Source organism: Mixophyes fleayi, chromosome 1, assembly GCF_038048845.1.
Source record: "Mixophyes fleayi isolate aMixFle1 chromosome 1, aMixFle1.hap1, whole genome shotgun sequence".
In the NCBI taxonomy this organism is placed as follows: Eukaryota; Metazoa; Chordata; class Amphibia; order Anura; family Limnodynastidae; genus Mixophyes; species Mixophyes fleayi.
Window position 1 is genome coordinate 201,999,754 of NC_134402.1, and position 19,664 is coordinate 202,019,417.

A 19,664-nucleotide genomic window follows, 5' to 3' on the forward strand; every position below is an offset into this window, starting at 1 on the left:
AGAAGGCTAAGTAACATTTTTAGATCTCGCACTAATAGAGAACGGCGAAGGCCTCATTCTTTCTTTGCCATTGCTTGTGTAGAATGGCATGTTGGCAAAAAAAATTTCTCTTCAGTTAACTTTTCCTCAGTTACACTTCTTTTTCTCTTCAACACGGTAAAATGTTTTTTTTTGTGTATTTTTTTCCTTGATTTGAAAAGACTATGTACTTTTGCATAGGCTTTACCAGATGATGTACATGGAAGACTACCATCAGGACTGGTGCCAGCAGCTGCTTGCTGATCCTGCTCATATGTATACTGCTGTGAATCTATTTTAATGAGACCCAAAGCACTTGTAGTGCAAATTCAGAAATATATACTGCTGGTATATAGTAATTTCAACACCAGAAAATAGATTTTTTAGAACAGGGGAATATCTGACACCCCAAACACTTGTAGTGTAAATTCAGAAATATATACTGCTGGTATATAATAATTTCTGCACCAGAAAAATTGTTTTTTTCAAAGAGGGGAATATCTGATACCCCAAGCACTTGTAGTGCAAATTCAGAAATATATAGTGCTGGTATATAATAATTTCAACACCAGAAAATAGATTTTGGAAAATGGGGAAAATGTGACACCCCAAGCACCGTAGTGCAAATTCAGAAATATATAGTGCTGGTATATAATATTTCAAAACCAGAAAATAGCTTTTTACTACAGGGGAATATGTGACACACAAAACTTGTAGTGGAAATTCAAAAATAAATTGTGTTGGTATATTACAATTTCTGCAGGCAGAAAATAGTTTATTTAGGAGGGAATATGATGCCCCAAATAGTTTGTAATGTTTGGAAAAATGCCTCCTTTATACTCCTCTCTTCCTGCTCTAATAACTGCTCTCTTCCTGCTCTAAGAACTGCTGTAAGAAGAACTGCTGTAAGAACTGTTCTCTCCCTGCTCTAATCCAGCGACCTAACTCTTCTCTCTCCCTCTGTTAAATGGCGCTGGATTGCTGTGGAGGCGGATATTTATGCATTTGAAACATCGCGAGAACTGAGCTCCGAGATTCGACGAAGTCACAATGACGTTTTGTCTCGTTTTCAAATCCGAATAGGCAGAAGAGTGCCGAGCCTGCTCGGCTCTGTACTCGGATACCTGAAGTTCAGGTGGGTTCGGTTCTCGGGGAACCGAGCCCGCCCATCTCTAATTATTATTATTATTATTGGTAACCATTGATGACACTGATACTAAAAGAAATAAATAACAAGTAATTTTTCCTAATTTCATTTATTTGTAGATTTTGCTTGTAAATTGCTTTATTTTATATTGTTCTTTGTTGCATCCAAAGACTTTTTTTTTATATAACTTTCATGCCATGCACATAACGACTTGTGTCTTTAGGTGTCTTCTGGACAGTATCATAGACTGTGAGGACAATTTGAGAGAGAGAGATTTAGAGAGGCAAGAAGAATCATGCAGCAATAAAGCATTGGTCATTACAGGAGACTTCTTGGTAAGATTTAAAACCAAATGACCAAGTGAGAACTAGTCTGTCTTTGTGTATGATCTTTCAGTCATAAATTTTAGCACCATCTGTATTTTTTGTTCACACACATTGCTAACCATATTTCCATCTCCTAGTTTTTAATGAAATGAGTATAGACTTCTAGATTTTCAACATGATTATTTTTCTTTTGGATTCTGTTCTGATTTATGTACTTCTCAAATAATTATGTTTTTATATGGATTATCTTCAAAATAGAACTCATCATTCAGTATGTATTAAAATGTATTGAATGGAAGTATTTTAACTAGGGATGTGCACCGGCGACTTTTGAGGTCTCGTGTTTTGTGTTTTGAATCTGGATTTTCGCGATGTTTTGGGTTCGGATTTGTTTCGCAAAACACCTGCTGAAAGGTTTTGGTTCGGATTTAAGGTTTTGGATTCGGATTTTTTTTGAAAAAAAACTAAAAAGTGCAAAAATCAAGTTTTTGGGCTTATTTTCACTCCTACGCTATTATTAACCTCAATAACATTCAATAACAATAATTTCCACTAATTTAAAAGCTATTCTGAACACCCAACACCTCACAATATATTTTTTTTTTAGTACAAAACGTTGCAACGAGGTATCTTTCTGGACTGGGTAGAGGAGTGTTCCCCACAATATAATTAAAAACCCATCAACTGGTCTGAATTACACCCAAAAATAGTATCTGGACTGCGTAGAGCACTGGCCACCACAATATAATATATAGAACACCTTCAACAGGTCTGCATTACACCCAAAAATAGTATCTGGACTGCGTAGAGTAGTGGGCACTGGGCACCACAATAAAATATATAGAAAACCTTCAACAGGTCTGCATTACACCCAAAAATAGTATCTGGACTGCGTAGAGTAGTGGGCACTGGGCACCACAATAAAAAATATATAGAAAACCTTCAACAGGTCTGAATTACACCCAAAAATAGTATCTGGACTGCGTAGAGGACTGGCCACTGGCCACCACAATATAATATATAAAAAACCTTCAACAGGTCTGCATTACACCCAAAAATAGTATCTGGACTGCGTAGAGTAGTGGGCACTGGGCACCACAATAAAATATATAGAAAACCTTCAACAGGTTTGAATTACACCCAAAAGTAGTATCTGGACTGCGTAGAGTAGTGGGCACTGGGCACCACAATAAAATATATAGAAAATCTTCAACAGGTCTGAATTACACCCAAAAATAGTATCTGGACTGCGTAGAGGACTGGCCACTGGCCACCACAATATAATATATAGAAAACCTTCAACAGGTCTGCATTACACCCAAAAATAGTATCTGGACTGCGTAGAGTAGTGGGCACTGGGCACCACAATAAAATATATAGAAAATCTTCAACAGGTCTGAATTACACCCAAAAGTAGTATCTGGACTGCGTAGAGTAGTGGGCACTGGGCACCACAATAAAATATATAGAAAACCTTCAACAGGTCTGCATTACACCCAAAAATAGTATCTGGACTGCGTAGAGTAGTGGGCACTGGGCACCACAATAAAAAATATATAGAAAACCTTCAACAGGTCTGAATTACACCCAAAAATAGTATCTGGACTGCGTAGAGGACTGGCCACTGGCCACCACAATATAATATATAGAAAACCTTCAACAGGTCTGCATTACACCCAAAAATAGTATCTGGACTGCGTAGAGTAGTGGGCACTGGGCACCACAATAAAAATTATATAGAAAACCTTCAACAGGAATGAATTACACCCAAAAGTAGTATCTGGACTGCGTAGAGTAGTGGGGACTGGCCACCACAATAAAATATATAAAAAACCTTCAACAGGTCTGCATTACACTGCACATACGGCTGCTCCTCCATCCTTTCCATCATATAGATGTTGGAGTTTCAGCGTGTGAAAACCTCTTGTTTTTGATAATGTCAGTGCATTTTGAATATTTTTCAATTTGCCCCACAACACTGAATGTACTTTATCTATGATACGCATCTATCTTTCTTGACTGCGTAGTGTGGTGGCCCCGGTACACAATTTGGTACCGAGGCCACAATATAATTAAAAAACCCTCCACGGGTCAGAATTCCACCAAAAAAGGGTATGGACTGCGTAGTGTGGTGTGCCCGGAACACAATTTTTTACAGCGCCAACAATATAATTAAAAAATTGGGCATCAACTGTCACCATTGTTTAATATCTGATACACCTAAATATGGACTGCACAGTGGAGTGGCCCCGGTAGTAAATTTGGTGCCGGGGCCACAATACCTCCTCCAACTTCCAAGTGTAGTGTTTATAAAGACAGACAGCGTTGAAGTGTTATTTGTTGACTTTCTTATCCCTAAAATTGTCCCTGTTGCAAATATTCGTGCAATGGAGAGTTACTTTTCAATTGAAAGACTCAAGCTTTCAAGTGTAGTGTTTATAAAATATAAACAACAAAACAGTAGTTTTAGAGCACGTCAAAACCTCTTGTTTTAAATTATGACAGGGCATTTTACTTTTGGTTTAATTTCTTGAATTTGTTTAAATTTGGTTTTACTTTTTGAACATGGCAAACGACTGTTGATTGGTCATATAATGCAAAAAAAAAAGTTCCAAGATGGAATTGTCCTTGGGCCCTCACACCCACCCTTATGTTGTTGAAATAGGACATGCACACTTAAACAAACCAATCATTTCAGCGACAGGGCCTACCAAACAACTTTGGCTGAAATGATTGGTTTGTTTGGGCCCCCACATCAAAAAAGCTATTCATCTCTCCCTGTACAGACTAAACAGGCTCTACTGAGGCAAGATGTCGTCCTCATCCTCAACCTCTGATTCCTCTCCCCCTACAGTGTGTACTTCCTCCTCATCACACATTATCAATTCGTCCCCGCTGGACTCCACAACCACAGGTCCCTCTGTACTATCTGGAGGGCAGTGCTGTACTTCATTGAGGAATTGATTATTCATTTTTATAAACATCATTTTTTCAACGTTATGAGGAAGCAACCTCCTTCGCCGCTCACTGACCAGGTTCCCCGCTGCACTAAAAACTCTTTCCGAGTACACATTGGAGGGGGGACAATTCAGGTAAAATAGAGCCAGTTTGTACAGGGGCTTCCAAACTGCCTTTTTTTCCTGCCAGTAACAATATGGACTGTCTGACATGTCTACTTTAATGGTGTCAGCAAAGTAATCCTCCACAATTTTTTTAATTGTGACAGCATCCAATGCAGCGAGAGTAGACATGTCTGTAATGGTTGGCAGGTCCTTCAGTCCGGACCAGATGTTATCAGCATCCCCGCCAGCGCCTCTTTTAGGAAAACTGAGCTTTTTCCTCGCAGCCATAGATGTGGAAGAAAATGAGGGTGGAGCTGTTGGCATGTCACGGTCCTCTTCAGAGGACAATCTCCTGACCAGCAGGTCTTTGCACCGCTGTAGACTTGTGTCCGCCGGAAACAGAGACACAACATACGCTTTAAACCGAGGATCGAGCACGGTGGCCAGAATGTATTCCTCTGACTTTAAAAGAGTGACCACCCTCGGATCCTGGCAAAGCGTACGAAGGGCTACATCCACAAGAGCTACATGCTTGGTGTAATCGCAATGGCTTACCAGCTCCTCCCTCACTTTCTCCAGCTGCTTCTGCAACAGCCTGATCAAGGGAATCACCTGACTCAAGCTGGCAGTGTCGGAACTGACTTCTCGTGTGGCAAGTTCAAATGGCTGCAGAACCTTGCACAACACGGAAATCAGTCTCCACTGCGCTTGACTCAGGCGCGTCCCCACTCCTTTGCCTATGTCATAGGTGGCTGTGTAGGCCTGAATGGCCTTTTGCTGCTCCTCCATCCTCTGCAGCATATAGAGGGTGGAGTTCCAGCGCGTCACAACCTCTTGTTTGAGGTGATGGCAGGGCAGGTTCATGCTTTTTTGATGTGCCTCTAGTCTGCGGTAGGCACTGGCTGAATGCCGAAAGTGTCCAGCAATTTTGTGCGCCACCGCAAGCATCTCCTGCACACCCCTGTCACTCTTGAGGTAATGCTGCACCACCAAATTAATGGTGTGGGCAAAACATGGGACGTGCTGGAAATTGCCCATATTTAATGCCCGCACAATGTTACTGGCATTGTCTGACACCACAAATCCCCATGAGAGTCTAAGTGGGGTAAGCCACTGGGAGATAATTTCCCTCAGTTTCTCTAATATGTTGTCAGCGTTGTGCCTCTTATTAAAGCCTGTAATACACAATGTTGCCTGCCTTTGCACGAGCAGCCATTTTGTAGATGCTGCTACTGATGCAGCTGTTGCTGTTGCATCTACCCAGTGGGCTGTCACAGTCATATAGTCCTTCGTTTGCCCAGAACCACTTGTCCACATGTCCGTGGTTAAGTGGACAGTGGGTACAACCGCATTTTTTAGAGCACTGAGGACACTTGATCGTACTTCTCTGTACATTTTTGGTATCGCCTGCCTAGTGAAGTGGAATATCGACGGGATTTGGTACCGGGGACACAATACCTCCATCAACCCTCTAAATCCCACTCCACTGATGGCGGACACCGGGCGCACGTCTAACACCTACATTGCAGTTACAGCCGCAGTTATACGCTTTGCAATAGGGTGACTACTATCGTATTTTGTGGTCATGGCAAACGACTGTTGGACGGTCAATTGTTTTGTGAAAGACTTAGCGGTCTTACGACTTCCCCTCTTGGAAGATGACCGACTAACAGCAGCAGTGGCAGTAGTAGGCGTACCGCTGCAGGATTCCTCGGATGAATCCCGTATTGAGGAGGACTCAGTCTGGCTGCTGACTTGGGCTGCAGGACTGAATCTGATGGAGATTGTGGAGGAAGCTGACGAGGAGGGTGTTGCTGGTGTGTATCCAACTGGACCACTGGATTTAGGTGTCCCTGTACCGATGAGGGTCCTAGCCCCAGTTCCTGAACTAACCACTGAACTATGAAGGTTATTCAGGTGACGTATAAGGGAGGATGTTCCTAGGTGGGCAAGATCCTTACCCCTGCTTATTTGAGCTTTACATAAGCTACATATGGCCATACATTGGTTGTCTGGATTTGGATAAAAATAACTCCAGACCGAAGAGGTGCATTTTTGGTCTTCTGACCAGGCATGACGATGGGCTTTTTCATCCCATGGACATCAGCTGTTTCCCCCCCTGGTGCCTCATTTACAATAACCACATCACCATCCTCATCATCAAGTTCCTCCACAGCGCCAGCTACATCATCAATAGGCTCCTCCCGAGCCACCTCTTCTCGTACAGTGATGGGAAGGTCAGGCTTGACAACCACCAACACCCTTGGACTCGCCTTGGGGATTTGTGATAATTTCTCTTTAGAAGGCAGAGTTGTTTGCTGTTTTGTTGCTGACAGCATAACTCTCTTCAATTTTTTGTAGGGGGTGAGGAGGAGGAGGGCTAAGATCCGTGGGTGAAGCTGAACCACTAGTCATGAACACGGGCCAGGGCCTAAGCCGTTCCTTGCCACTCCGTGTCGTAAATGGCATATTGGCAACTTTACGTTTCTCCGCAGATGATTTTAAGTTTCTCTTTTTGCTACTTTTACTGAACTTGGGCTTTTTGGATTTTACATGCCCGGTACTACGAGATTGGGCATCGGGCTTGGAAGATGACGTTGATGGCATTTCATCGTCTATGTCATGACTAGTGGCAGCAGCTTCAGCATTAGGAGGAAGTGGGTCTTGATCTTTCCCTACTTTATCCTCCAAATTTTTGGTCTCCATTTTATGTAGCACAAGATACTGCAGAATGTGTAAACTTGGTAATATTGCAGTACCAATAGACTTATACTGCTGGATTGGTTTTGCAAATTTGGTTATAATTATTTTTTTTAATTTTTTTTTAATTTTAATTTTTTTTATTACTTTTTTTTTATTTTTTAAAAACTTGGGAATAATGGGGAAATAACTATGCCCTTAAAAGCACAGAGCACAGGACACAGCACCACTGGACTGAACAGGACACAGCACAGGACCCAGCAGCACTACTGAACTCAGCAGGACAGAGCACAGGACACAGCACCACTGGACTGATACTGCAGAATGTGTGAACTTTGTAATATTGCAGTACCACTGGGCTTATACTGCTGGATTGGTTTTGCAAATTTGGTTATAATTATTTTTTTATTTTTTTTTATTTTTTATAACTTTTTTTTATTTTTTAAAAACTTGGGAATAATGGGGAAATAACTATGCCCTTAGAAGCACAGAGCACAGGACACAGCACCACTGGACTGAACAGGACACAGCACAGCACAGCACAGTACAGCACAGCACAGCACAGCACAGAACAGAACTGAACAGCACGAGATATAGCAGGACAGAGGACCACCTAACACACCCTCCCTCTACCCTGATCAATGCTCGAGTGAAGATGGCGGCGACTAGCGGAGAATTTATAGGATCCGAGTATCGCGAGATCCGACAACGGGATTATGAGTCAGAGCCTCAGTTTCAGATTTGAATTTGGCGCCAATACCCGGATCTGTCTCGGATCCGACTCGGATCGGCAACGTTCGGGTGGGCTCGGATTTCAGAAATCCGAGTGCGCTCATCTCTAATTTTAACAACAATTTAAGTGCATTATAATCATTTTCAGTGACCATGTCATATTGGGATTGGGAGAGTGGTCAAAATATCTTGGGTTGAGAATATCCTTAGAATGTCCTAGATGAAAGCACTAAACGTGACTGTACAAGAGCGGGGAGAAACACTGTAATTGAAATTAGATGGAAGTAGGCAATTCCTAGATCGTCACCTCTTGTAGCTATGTAAATATCTTATAGACATAACTAAATCATATTTTTGTGATTGAGGTGCAGTGACTGGTGCACTAATGCAACTACATTGTTAAGCCTAAGGGATGCACAGATTTATCCATTATCCCTATACACAAAAGTGACCATATCAAGCCATGATCAGCAGCTGCAAAAGCATTTATGTTCACTTTTACTAATTTGCATAATTTGCATTTTTTCATATGAATAAAAAAACTTATGCAGTTCATAATTCTGAGAATTTTCTATAAGAATACAGAGATTGTATCATTGCATGTTTGTGTACTAGACTATTTGCAGTAGTGTGCCGTACTTATTTATGGTATCTTCCTCATGAAAAAATTGAATTATATTACCTATAGGACAAATATTCCAACACTTATAATTCTCCAAATATTTCACAGGACGCATTCATGAATTTTTCTGATGAACAGGCTCCAAATATGTCCATATGGAAAAAGTTGGTCTCTATTCTGGGAAGAAAGGAAGCAACAGATCACCACATCAGTTTGAGAACAAAAGCATTGGTAGAGTTGGCATGTCGGTATCAGTCTGTCATATGTTGCAGGGTGACGCCCAGACAAAAAGCCAGCATTGTGCAACTGGTGAAGACAAACAAGAAGGTCACCACTCTCGCCATCGGAGATGGGGGCAATGATGTGAACATGCTAAAGAGTAAGAAATGAATAAACATAATATACTGTGTGTGTGTGTATATATATATATATATATATATATATATATATATATATATATATTGAAGTGGGCACACTTCAGGTGATGCACACATGAACACCACATTGCTTTTTTATTGTAAGGATGCCATAGTAATTCATAACACAAAGGTTTTACACACTTTTCTTGTGACTAAAGTAACAAAGACCAGCTCCCTAGACACTGGGCACTGGCGTCTGTCATATTGCATAATGAAGAAGGGGACAGAAATAATAGTTTGTAAGATGCACTAAGTACACCACTCATTGTTTCTACATATTAGGGATTTTTCCATATAAAACTTAACTTTTATTGTTAAAATATACTAAAACAGCGAAATATATAACCAAAATAAAATAGAGTAATGAAATTGTTACTTAAAAGCTGGTCATGTCTCATGTATCTCTCACAGATAGATCATATTGGGTAATTGATATTATGTGACTCTTTATATAATGTTGATCATAAGCCCATTGTGATATATGAACACAGTCCGACTATTAGACGTAATGTACTTCAATTTAAACAAGCTTGTGGTAAGTCTATTGCTAATAATTAATATAAATAGATTTTACGTATCAAATAGGTGTAGTCTTCTAAAGCAAGGTTTGGATCTGGGACTGGTCTGTACAAGCAACATTCAAATATCATTCTTTGTACAGTACATAAGTGTAAGGGTATTTCTGCTTCCATAATTTCTTAAAACTTTGTAAAGTATTCATATTTGGTATCCCTTGCACAAAAGAATTCGACGAATACAGGTGGTGGTAAGCAATTTCATTGAGCTTGTGATTTCCACTGCTGTTTTATTTCAAGTGCTGTTTGTTTAAAGTGTGATGTTAGATCTAGTAAGGAATGCTGTGCTGTGTTGAGAGAGTGATATAGTTTGGGGAATTATACTGAGTGTTTATTGAAGGGGATTTGTTTTTCTGTGTGTTTATTAAGTGTCCCTTTTTCTTTTCTTTTCTTTTCTTCTTTCTGTTAGAGCTAGTGGGTGTGGTTTAATTGCATACGTTGATACAGCTGGTTAGTGCAAGCTCTATTTAACAGGTGGTGGTTAGCGATTTAATTGAGCTTGTGATTTCCACTGCTGTTTGATTTCCAGTTCTGTTTGTTTAAAGTGTGTAGTTAGATCCAGTAAGGAGTAGAATCCAGGAAGGGGTTTAATCTGGTAAGTGGCTAGCAAAGGTTAGTACTCTCGAGTTCACTGTCGGCTATAAGAAGTTAGGTTAGCCATAATAAGATGAGTGGTAGCAGGCTTGATGATCTCACTCAATGCATATCTTATCATATGTATGCACACTTGGAGCAATTGTTCCAAGGTTTATACTTCTGTGAGAAATGTGAGCAATTGTCTCTTTGGAATCCCAGGTAATTGATCTTAAGCAGACCATTGCAACATTGAGAGATATTGCCAACCTGGAGCAGAGTTTACAGCTCACCATTGATGTGTTAGCTAAGCAGGGTGGAGCAGTGGCAAAGGAGGATGCACAGGTAGGCAGCTGGGTAACAGTTACTAGGGATAGCAGAGGGAGGAAAAGGCAGGCCAGTTCTGAGCTAGGCAATCCCAGCAGATTTGCCAGATTGGATAAAGATACTGTGAAAGGCAGTTCAGAGTTGGATGAGACTGCTTCCTCTAGCAACCAGGGGAATGGTCTCTCCAGCATAGAGGGGACCAAAGTTACTCAGGGACCCAGGCACATTGTGGTGGTAGGGGATTCAATTATTAGGAAGGTAGATAGGGAAATCTGTTACCGGGACCGTGCATGTCAAACAGTGTGTTGTGTGTTGTGCTCGGGATCGGCATATTGCGGATCGGGTGGACAGATTGTTGGGAGGGGCTGGGAATGACCCAGCAGTTTTGGTGCATGTTGGCACCAATGACTGAGTTAGAGGAAGAAGGGGTGTCCTAAAGAATGATTTCAGGGACATAGGTCGCAAACTTAAGGCAAGGACATCCAAGGTAGTATTTTCGGAAATAATACCTGTGCCAAGCGCTAGTCCAGGGAGGCAGCGGCGCGATTAGGGAGGTTAATGCGTGGCTAAAAGATTGGTGTAGGAAGGAGGGTTTTGGATTCTTAGTGCACTGGGCTGATTTCTCTGTCAATTAATAAACTAGTGAGTCCCCTGGCGCACAAAGCAAGTGAAATAGTATATAAAGAAACCTTTTAGATTTATTTAAGGTTAAAACAAATATGAAAATTCTCATGAACAAAGAAATCACAGGTGTAGGTTGCAACCTTGCATTAGTACAGTAAACACATATCATACACAAGAGGATAAAAAACAGTTGTATATAAAGCATGCATGCATAAATGATAAAGTCTTAAATGGACAATATATGCCAGTTCCTGTCAACAGAATTAATTTCCAGCAAATGAGATCAATAGTCATCAGTATAGGAGTGTGACATTGGTGACAAAAGCAAAGTTCCTGTTGACTGCGCAAATGTCCAGTAAATGAGATCAATACTCATCGGTATAGGAGTGTGGCATAGGTATTGTCACAAGAGCAAAGAGTGACAAGTATAGGAGTAGACCCTTCTGCAAGCAGGGTAGATTTACATCAGTAGGTATAGGTGCCGTAGCAAAAGTTCAGTAAATAAGCACCAATGTTCGACGCAGCACCGCCGTGGTTGTGGTCACCCAAAAAGCATGAGAGCTAAATTACCACGAAGCGGGAGTAGGTACACTTATCTACGACTTTAACCGATATATAGAAGTATGCACTCACTAGTAAATAATTTACCATTGATAGCAGGATCACCTGCGAAACCTCTGGGGTCATATACCTGCTGCAGTGCCCGTGTGGCTTGCAATATGTAGGGAGAACTATTAGAAAGCTCCACACAAGAATTGCTGAACACCAAAGGAACATCACAAATGGGTTCAAAAAACACAGCGTCTCTGAGCATTTCCGGATTCACCATACTCAGAATCCCTCCCTGCTCCGGTTTATGGAAATAAAAAAAGTCAACAAACCTTGGAGGCGGGGGATTATATCAGACTCATCGCACAAGAGGAGTCTAGATTCATCTTCAGCCTTAATCTCTGACCCCACAGGGTTTGAATATAGATTTTGAGCTGAACCAGTTCTTATGAACCATTTTCTGATTGAATTTGTTTGTGGCTCACTACCACTCTCTCCTTTCTCTGTATTTGTGGTTAAACCTGACATCATGTTTGTGTGTTTATTTTACATATCCATTACCTAATTTAGGTTTATTTACAATAAGACAGACTAATCTTCTCTTTCAATTCATCTATTGATATCATAGGACCGCATACCTGCGAGCATCATTGGACTTGTTTATGACAGAATTACTTTTACCCACAAACAAGACTCATTGTTTACCCTGATCCTGGAAGCATTGGCTTACTTGCCCATCAATCACTAACGGGACCAATCAGCCACAATTTCCTATGCACCAATCACAGAGTGAACCGCCTCCTTATGCATCTTTAAATGCCTGTCTCGTTTTCACATCTTCAAATATCCCTGAGGAGAAACATGTTGGGTAGCCACGCTGTGCCTCAGCTGTATATCAGTGCCCGCATCCTTGATATATGCCTACAAACCCACCGCATTCGCATGCGCAATTCGACGAGGAAGCCATGGCAGCGATCTCCCATCTTTACTCCAGACACCCATTCATGTGAGGACAGTATCGTGAGGCACAATATAAGTAAGAGGTTTTGCAGTAACCCACTTGGGGTAAGTCATTACCCTACTTACGTCCCTCTATAACAGACCATCTTAGTGCCTCCATATCGAGACAGGCACAACGTGAGTGCAAACTTCTATATATCGATTAAAGTCGTGGATAAGTGTACCTACTCCCGCTTCGTGGTAATTTAGCTCTCATGCTTTTTGGATGACCACAACGACGGCGGTGCTGCGTCGAACATTGGTGCTTATTCACTGAACTTTTGCTACGGCACCTATACCTACTGATGTAAATCTACCCTGCTTGCAGAAGGGTCTACTCCTATACTTGTCTCTCTTTGCTCTTGTGACAATACCTATGCCACACTCCTATACTGATGAGTATTGATATTATTTACTGGACATTTGCTCAGTCAACAGGAACTTTGCTTTTGTCACCAATGTCACACTCCTATACTGATGACTATTGATCTCATTTGCTGGACATTTATTCTGTTGACAGGAACTGGCATATATTGTCCATTTGAAACTTTATCATTTATGCATGCATGCTTTATATACAACTGTTATTTACCCTCTTGTGTTTGATATGTTTTTACTGTACCAATGCAAGGTTGCAACCTACACCTGTGATTTCTCTGTTCATGAGAATTTTTATATTTGTTTTAATCTTAAATAAATCTAAAAGGTTTCTTTATATACTATTTCACTTGCTTTGTGCGCCAGGGGACCCACTAGTTTATTCATCCATAGTAAGGGTTAGGACTTCCCTTACCATCCCCAGTCCCCCAGGCAGCCCTCTTCCACCATTCCCCCCCTCTTACCTACACACAAGGGAGCGCGAACCAAAACCCCAAGTCTATGATTTCTCGGTCAGTTGCCATCTTTATTGCCGAGATGGATTGCACCTGAATGAGGAGGGGGCTGCAGTGCTAGGGGAGAGGATGGTTAGAAGGTTGGAGGAGATTTTAAACTATATTCAATTAAGGGAGCACTTGGGAAACAGTGATCATAATATGGTCTCATTTGAAATTAGTTTCCAAAAGCAACGGTATAAGGGATCATCTAGGACTTTAAACTTTAGAAAAGCAAATTTGAATATGCTAAAGGAGTCTATAAAGAGCATAGACTGGGACAAAGCCTTTGAAGGAAAAAATACGTAACAAAAGTGGGCTGTCTTTAAAATGTTGTTGTAAATATACAAGTATAAGTACATTCCTATGGGAAATTAATTTTAAAAAATTAAGTCTAAACCAATGTCGCTAAATAAAAAGGTAAGGGAAGAAATGCAAAGGAAGAAGTGTGCATTTAAACTGTTTAAGTCTGAAGGGTTAGAGGAGTCCTTCTGTAGGTACAAGGAATGTAATAAAACATGCAAAAAGGATGCAAAAGGCTAAATTAGAAAATGAAAGGCAAGTTGCAAAAGAAAGTAAGACAAACCCAAAAAAGTTTTTTAAGTATATAAATGGCAAAAAGATTAAAAAAGATAATATAGGACCACTAAGAAGTGATGGGTGAATTGATAAATGATACTAAGGAAAAAGCAGAGGTATTAAACACTTTATTTTCTTCAGTATTTACTAGAGAGAAACAAATGATAGGAGTAATACATAAAAATGGAAATGAAACCATACCATTAATTAATACTGGGTTGTCAGAGGAAGAAGTCCAAAGGCGACTGAAGAATATTAAGATAAATAAAGCTCCAGGTCCAGATACTTAGGCTTCCTTCCCCCTAACCAGCCCAACATTAAATAGTTAAAGTGATAAAGATTTTAGACTTCTACAGGCGCAAAAAAGCAACACAGTCCATTTTCAATGTAGTGTCACCTTCTGCATAAAACTATACAGATAACAAGAAATGGAAAAAGGATAATAGGCACCTACTTAAATTGAAGCAATCCTAATTGCTTCAAAATCTAAATCGATAGGAATCCCATAGATTGTAAGCTTACGAGCAGTGCCCTCTTTTCTCCACGTATGTATGTATTACCCAATATTGTTTTATTACTGATTATTCCCAGTTGTAAATCGCTATGGAATCTGCTGGCGCTGTATAAAGAAATGTTGATGATGATGAAGGATAGAAACAAACTATCCCCTTTCTTGCAAACGTGTGTATATAATACACTTGTGCTGACACTTTTATCCGTGTGGCTTCTCACTGCAGGTGTTTTATAGGATAAACTCCACTTGACCTATGAAGAGGAAAAATGAAACACACACATAGTGTAATACCATTGATAAAAATCCAAATAAAAAACAATGTGCATTTATTCCATCACATTAAAAACATATAAAATTGTGTAAGAATAAACACTTCCTTGACAACTCCATACAAAGATCCATACCAGATGTATAGTGGTATAAGGCATCCACAATACAAACAACGGCCGTCCAGAAAAAGAGCTGCTAGATCTGGAGCATGAAGAATACTCTGTACTGCTCATAAATAGTATTATATCTTCCCCATCAACGTACCAACACGTTTCAACTCATAAACAAGTCTTTCTCAAGGTTGCAGAGGAAGGGGAAGGAAAAAATATTTAAAGATGTCTCCGGCCAATCAGGTTCTACATGGCAATTAACCAGCGTGAATACAAAGAAACATCTTCCAAATGTACAAGATAAATACAGAAAATATAAAATAACATAACTTATTTTTTTCACTTGTCTAATATTAACAACAATAAAAATACTTCCACACATGTATTGCCCATATCCTTATTCTTAAATTCAGCACCACTCTGTTCATGTGACTTCAACAGCCAATCAAAAGGATACCTGATCGGGCTTACAGTGCCTACCTGATCATGTGATTTGAACAGCTCCTTATAAAACCAGTAGCATAATAGACAAAGTAAATTCCTTTGAATAACTAAAACAGAAGTGGGTAAACGTTTACCTTATTTCCTTACATTTGGGCATCTGAAAAGTGTATAACATAATGAATCGGCTCCTTCTCCGGTCACATGACCAGGAGTGCCAATCAAAAGGATGCCTGATTGGACTTACAGTACACATCCAATCACATGATTTGAACAGCTTCTTGTAAAACTAATAGCATAATGGATAAATGAATTATTTTGAAGAATAAGAACAGAAACAAGTAAAGGTTAATCTTATTCCCTTATACTAGAACATCTGAAAAGTGTATAACCTAATTAATTGGCTCATTCCCAGGTCACATGACTGGGAGTGGCAATAGCAAGGTTACTAGGGTGGTAATCTAACAATTTACAAAAACATTTCTTTGCAAAATCAACCTGATAAATACCATTCTTTTTTCTCTTGCCTTATGAGTTCATCTTGTGGTAGCAAGACCTCATTAGACAGCTCTCTCTAGTTACATGACGAGTAGAGTACAGATCTTACTGATAGGGTTAACTAACAACTAAAAGCATGCCTATAAAAATCAAGTATTCTATCTTACATATCCCCTGACTTATATGGCAAAAATATATATTAATTCTTCTCAAGGATAGGAAATAGGTTAAGATGCTTCCGCTTGAAAATCCATATAAAAATCCATATGAAAAGGGAATGAAATGAAACAGAAAACCTATGAAAATCCATATATGTATAAAATACCAATATAAAACATATATAATGTCCAAACTCTATGGCTAAGGAGGCTCAAACACACAATATTCCCAAACAGCAGTATTCACAAAATAAAATAACGGGCACACTTATGTACAGCACATCCTAGGACGGAAAAGGGGATGGTAGAATGGAAAGGTTTGTTAATCTAAATGTCTTCCAAAAACCATTTCAATTCGAATTAAGGCCATGAGGTGACAGGGTGTTTTAACTAATAGATCCACTTCATCTCCTTCTTTGCCAAACATGTCCCTCCTGCGCCAATTATTCTCAACTATATCTATAGCCCAGAAATTGGTTAAATCAGAGATGGAACTTCCATGGCCCAATTTGAAATGTAAGGGAACAGAGTGTTTCTCAAAGTCATTCCTAATATTGCGGATATGTTCTGTCAATCTTACTTTTAGGGGCCCTGATATATAAGCCCCACATAAAACATCCTACAATTAAACTCCAATAGATATATTACATTCTTAGAGTTACAACTCAAGAAATTATTAATCTTGTAACTTTGTAAGGTGGGGTTATGGATGGGGGCCTGGAACAGAAAAGGAACTTACACTTGCACTACACACCGCGCCGGTCTCTGGTCGTCCTCTGGAGAGTCTCCCTTCTCCTTGACAGCATCAGCGTGGAAGGGTGGGGGGTGTACGAGTACCAGAACTAGAGATGGTCACTGACCCCCGTGTTTTGGTTTTGGATTCGGTTTTGGATCTGGATTACCGTCGTGTTTTGGTTTTGGTTTTGGTTTTGCAAAACCGCCATTGCGTGTTTTGGTTTTGGTTTTGGTTTTGTTTGGTTTTGTTTTGCTATTTTTTGGGAAAATCCATGTTTTTGGGCCTAAATTAACCCAATTTAGTGCTCCAACTGTTTTAGAGACAAGTAATCTAATTGTTGAGGTAATAAATCATCCAAAAAAACAGTTTAATTCTTCGTTGGTAGGCCTATTCTACACACAAAACAGATTGTCTTCCTCTCCATCTATGCATATTGGCAATGCAGCCATCGTCTTTGAATGTATATTACACCCTACACTTATAGTTAAATATGTAAAGAAATGGAAAAAGCCAGTTTGGTTTCTGTCTCTCAAGGCCCCCCTCCACTTGTATAAAATACCAAAAAATTCAGCCATTATAGACTGTACAATATTAACTGACATGGAGAAAGCCAGTTTGGTTTCTGTCTCTCAAGGCCCCCCTCCACTTGTATAAAATACCAAAAAATTCAGCCATTATAGACTGTACAATATTAATTGACATGGAGAAAGCCAGTTTGGTTTCTGTCTCTATAGGCCCCCCTCCACTTGTATAAAATACTAAAAAATTCAGCCATTATAGACTGTACAATATTAATTGACATGGAGAAAGACAGTTTGGGGTCATTCTGTCTCTCTAGGCCCCCCTCCACTTGTATAAAATACCAAAAAATTCAGCCATTATAGACTGTACAATATTAATTGACATGGAAAAAGCCAGTTTGGTTTCTGTCTCTCTAGGCCCCCCTCCACTTGTATAAAATACCCAAAAATTCAGCCATTATAGACTGTACAATATTATGAAAAATGGACAAAGCCAGTTTAGGGTCACTCTGTCTGTGACACCCTACCCTTAAGGATAAATTGCCCTAACAGCAGCCTTTCAAGATGGTATGTGATATGGAAATGCCACAAGTCCCTTTCCTCTTTGGGGGTAGATTGCACCCTACACTTACATAGAAAGTTTTAAAAAGATGTTATCGGCATCATCTTCAGCTTAATCCTCACCCTCATCAGTGTGTACGTCATCATCACAGACTATCAATTCATCGCCGCTTGAATCCGCCATTAGAGAACAGTCAGTGCTTGGATGTCTTGGATGGTGAAGGCCTTCCTCGTGGAAGATGTAGTTCATTTTTATAAACATAATTTTCTCCACATTTTTGGGAAGTAACCTTCTACGGCGATCACTGACTAAGTTCCCTGCTGTGCTGAACACTCGTTCAGAGTACACACTGGAGGGTGGGCAGCTTAGGTATTGCAAAGCAAGTTTGTACATGGGTTTCCAAATGGCCTGCTTTTCTTCCCAGTAAGGAAAGAGACTGTCTGACATTTCCATATCAACTACCTCTTGAAAGTAATCCTCCACCATCCTTTGCATGTTTATACTCATATTGGATGGAGTTATGGGCAAAGTGACAATTTTTTTGAAAAATCCTTCAAACCAGCCCAGATGTTAAATTGTTCTCGTCTGCCCCCTGTGTCTTCCCTGCTTCTTTTTTGGAAATTTAATTTTTTACGAGCAACAGCTTGAGAAAGTGAAGGAGGACACGTCGTCAAGCCGAGGCCCAGTTCAGCGGCCAACTTGCTGAGCAATAGCTCCTTGCAAAAGTTCACATCTCGCTCATTTACAAGTAAAGACTCAATGTAGGTTTTAAACCTTGGATCAAGCACAGTGGCCAAAACGTACTGATCCGAGTTCAAGATCTTAATAACTCGAGGATCATTGTGAAGCGAATTAAGTACTTGATCGACAAGGCCAACATACTTTGCTGAATTGCTTGCTTTCAGCTCCTCCTTCATTTTCTCAAGCTGCTTTTCCAATAGTCTAATTAAAGGAATGACTTGGCTCAAACTAGCAGAGTCAGCACTGACCTCACATGTCACAACTTCAAATGGTTTCAGCACCTTGCACAGCACTGAAAGGATTCCCCACTGTGCAAGAGTGAAATACATCCCCCCTCCTTTCCCAATGTCATGACTTGTGCAATATGCTTGGATGGCTTTGCGCTGTTCCTCCATCCTCTGAAGCATGTACAGGGTGGAATTCCACCGAGTTACCACCTCTTGCTTAAGTTGGTGGCAGGGCAAGTTAAACTGCTCTTGGAGCTGCTGTAATCTCCTACATGCTGTGGCTGAATGCCTGAAATGGCCTGAAATTTTACGGGCCACCGAAAGCATCTCCTGCACCTCACGGTTATTTCATAGGAAGCTCTGCACCACCAAGTTGATGGTGTGAGCAAAACAGGGAATATGTTGGAAATCACCCAGCTGTAATGCTCGCACTATATTGTTGGCGTTATCTGAAATGACATACCCTGGGAAGAGTCCGAGTGGTATAAGCCATGCATCAATCACATCTCTCAGTTTGCGTAACAAATTGTCAGCCGTATGCCTGTTAGTGAAGCCGGTGATACAAAGAGTGGCCTGCCTGTGACAAATGTTACGTAGTGGTGTACATGCTGCTGCTGTTCCTGCTGGTGAAGGTGAATGACCAACCCAGTGGGCTGTCACAGTCATATAGTCTTTGGTTTGGCCACTTCCACTTGTCCACATATCTGTGGTTAAGTGAACAGTGGGCAGAATGGCATTTTTCAGCGCAATCTCTACATTTTT

At 40.3% G+C, this 19,664-nt stretch overlaps 1 protein-coding gene across 1 annotated transcript in view; it reads left to right on the forward strand.

Annotated features, from left to right (window-relative positions):
• LOC142148180 (phospholipid-transporting ATPase IK-like) overlaps positions 1-19,664 on the forward strand; it is a 460,892-nt gene that overhangs the window by 366,576 nt on the left and 74,652 nt on the right. The window contains exons 21-22 of the mRNA XM_075204771.1: positions 1,389-1,500; positions 8,716-8,986. Of these exons, the coding sequence (XP_075060872.1) occupies positions 1,389-1,500; positions 8,716-8,986 (383 nt within the window). The remainder of the gene's footprint in view (positions 1-1,388; positions 1,501-8,715; positions 8,987-19,664) is intronic.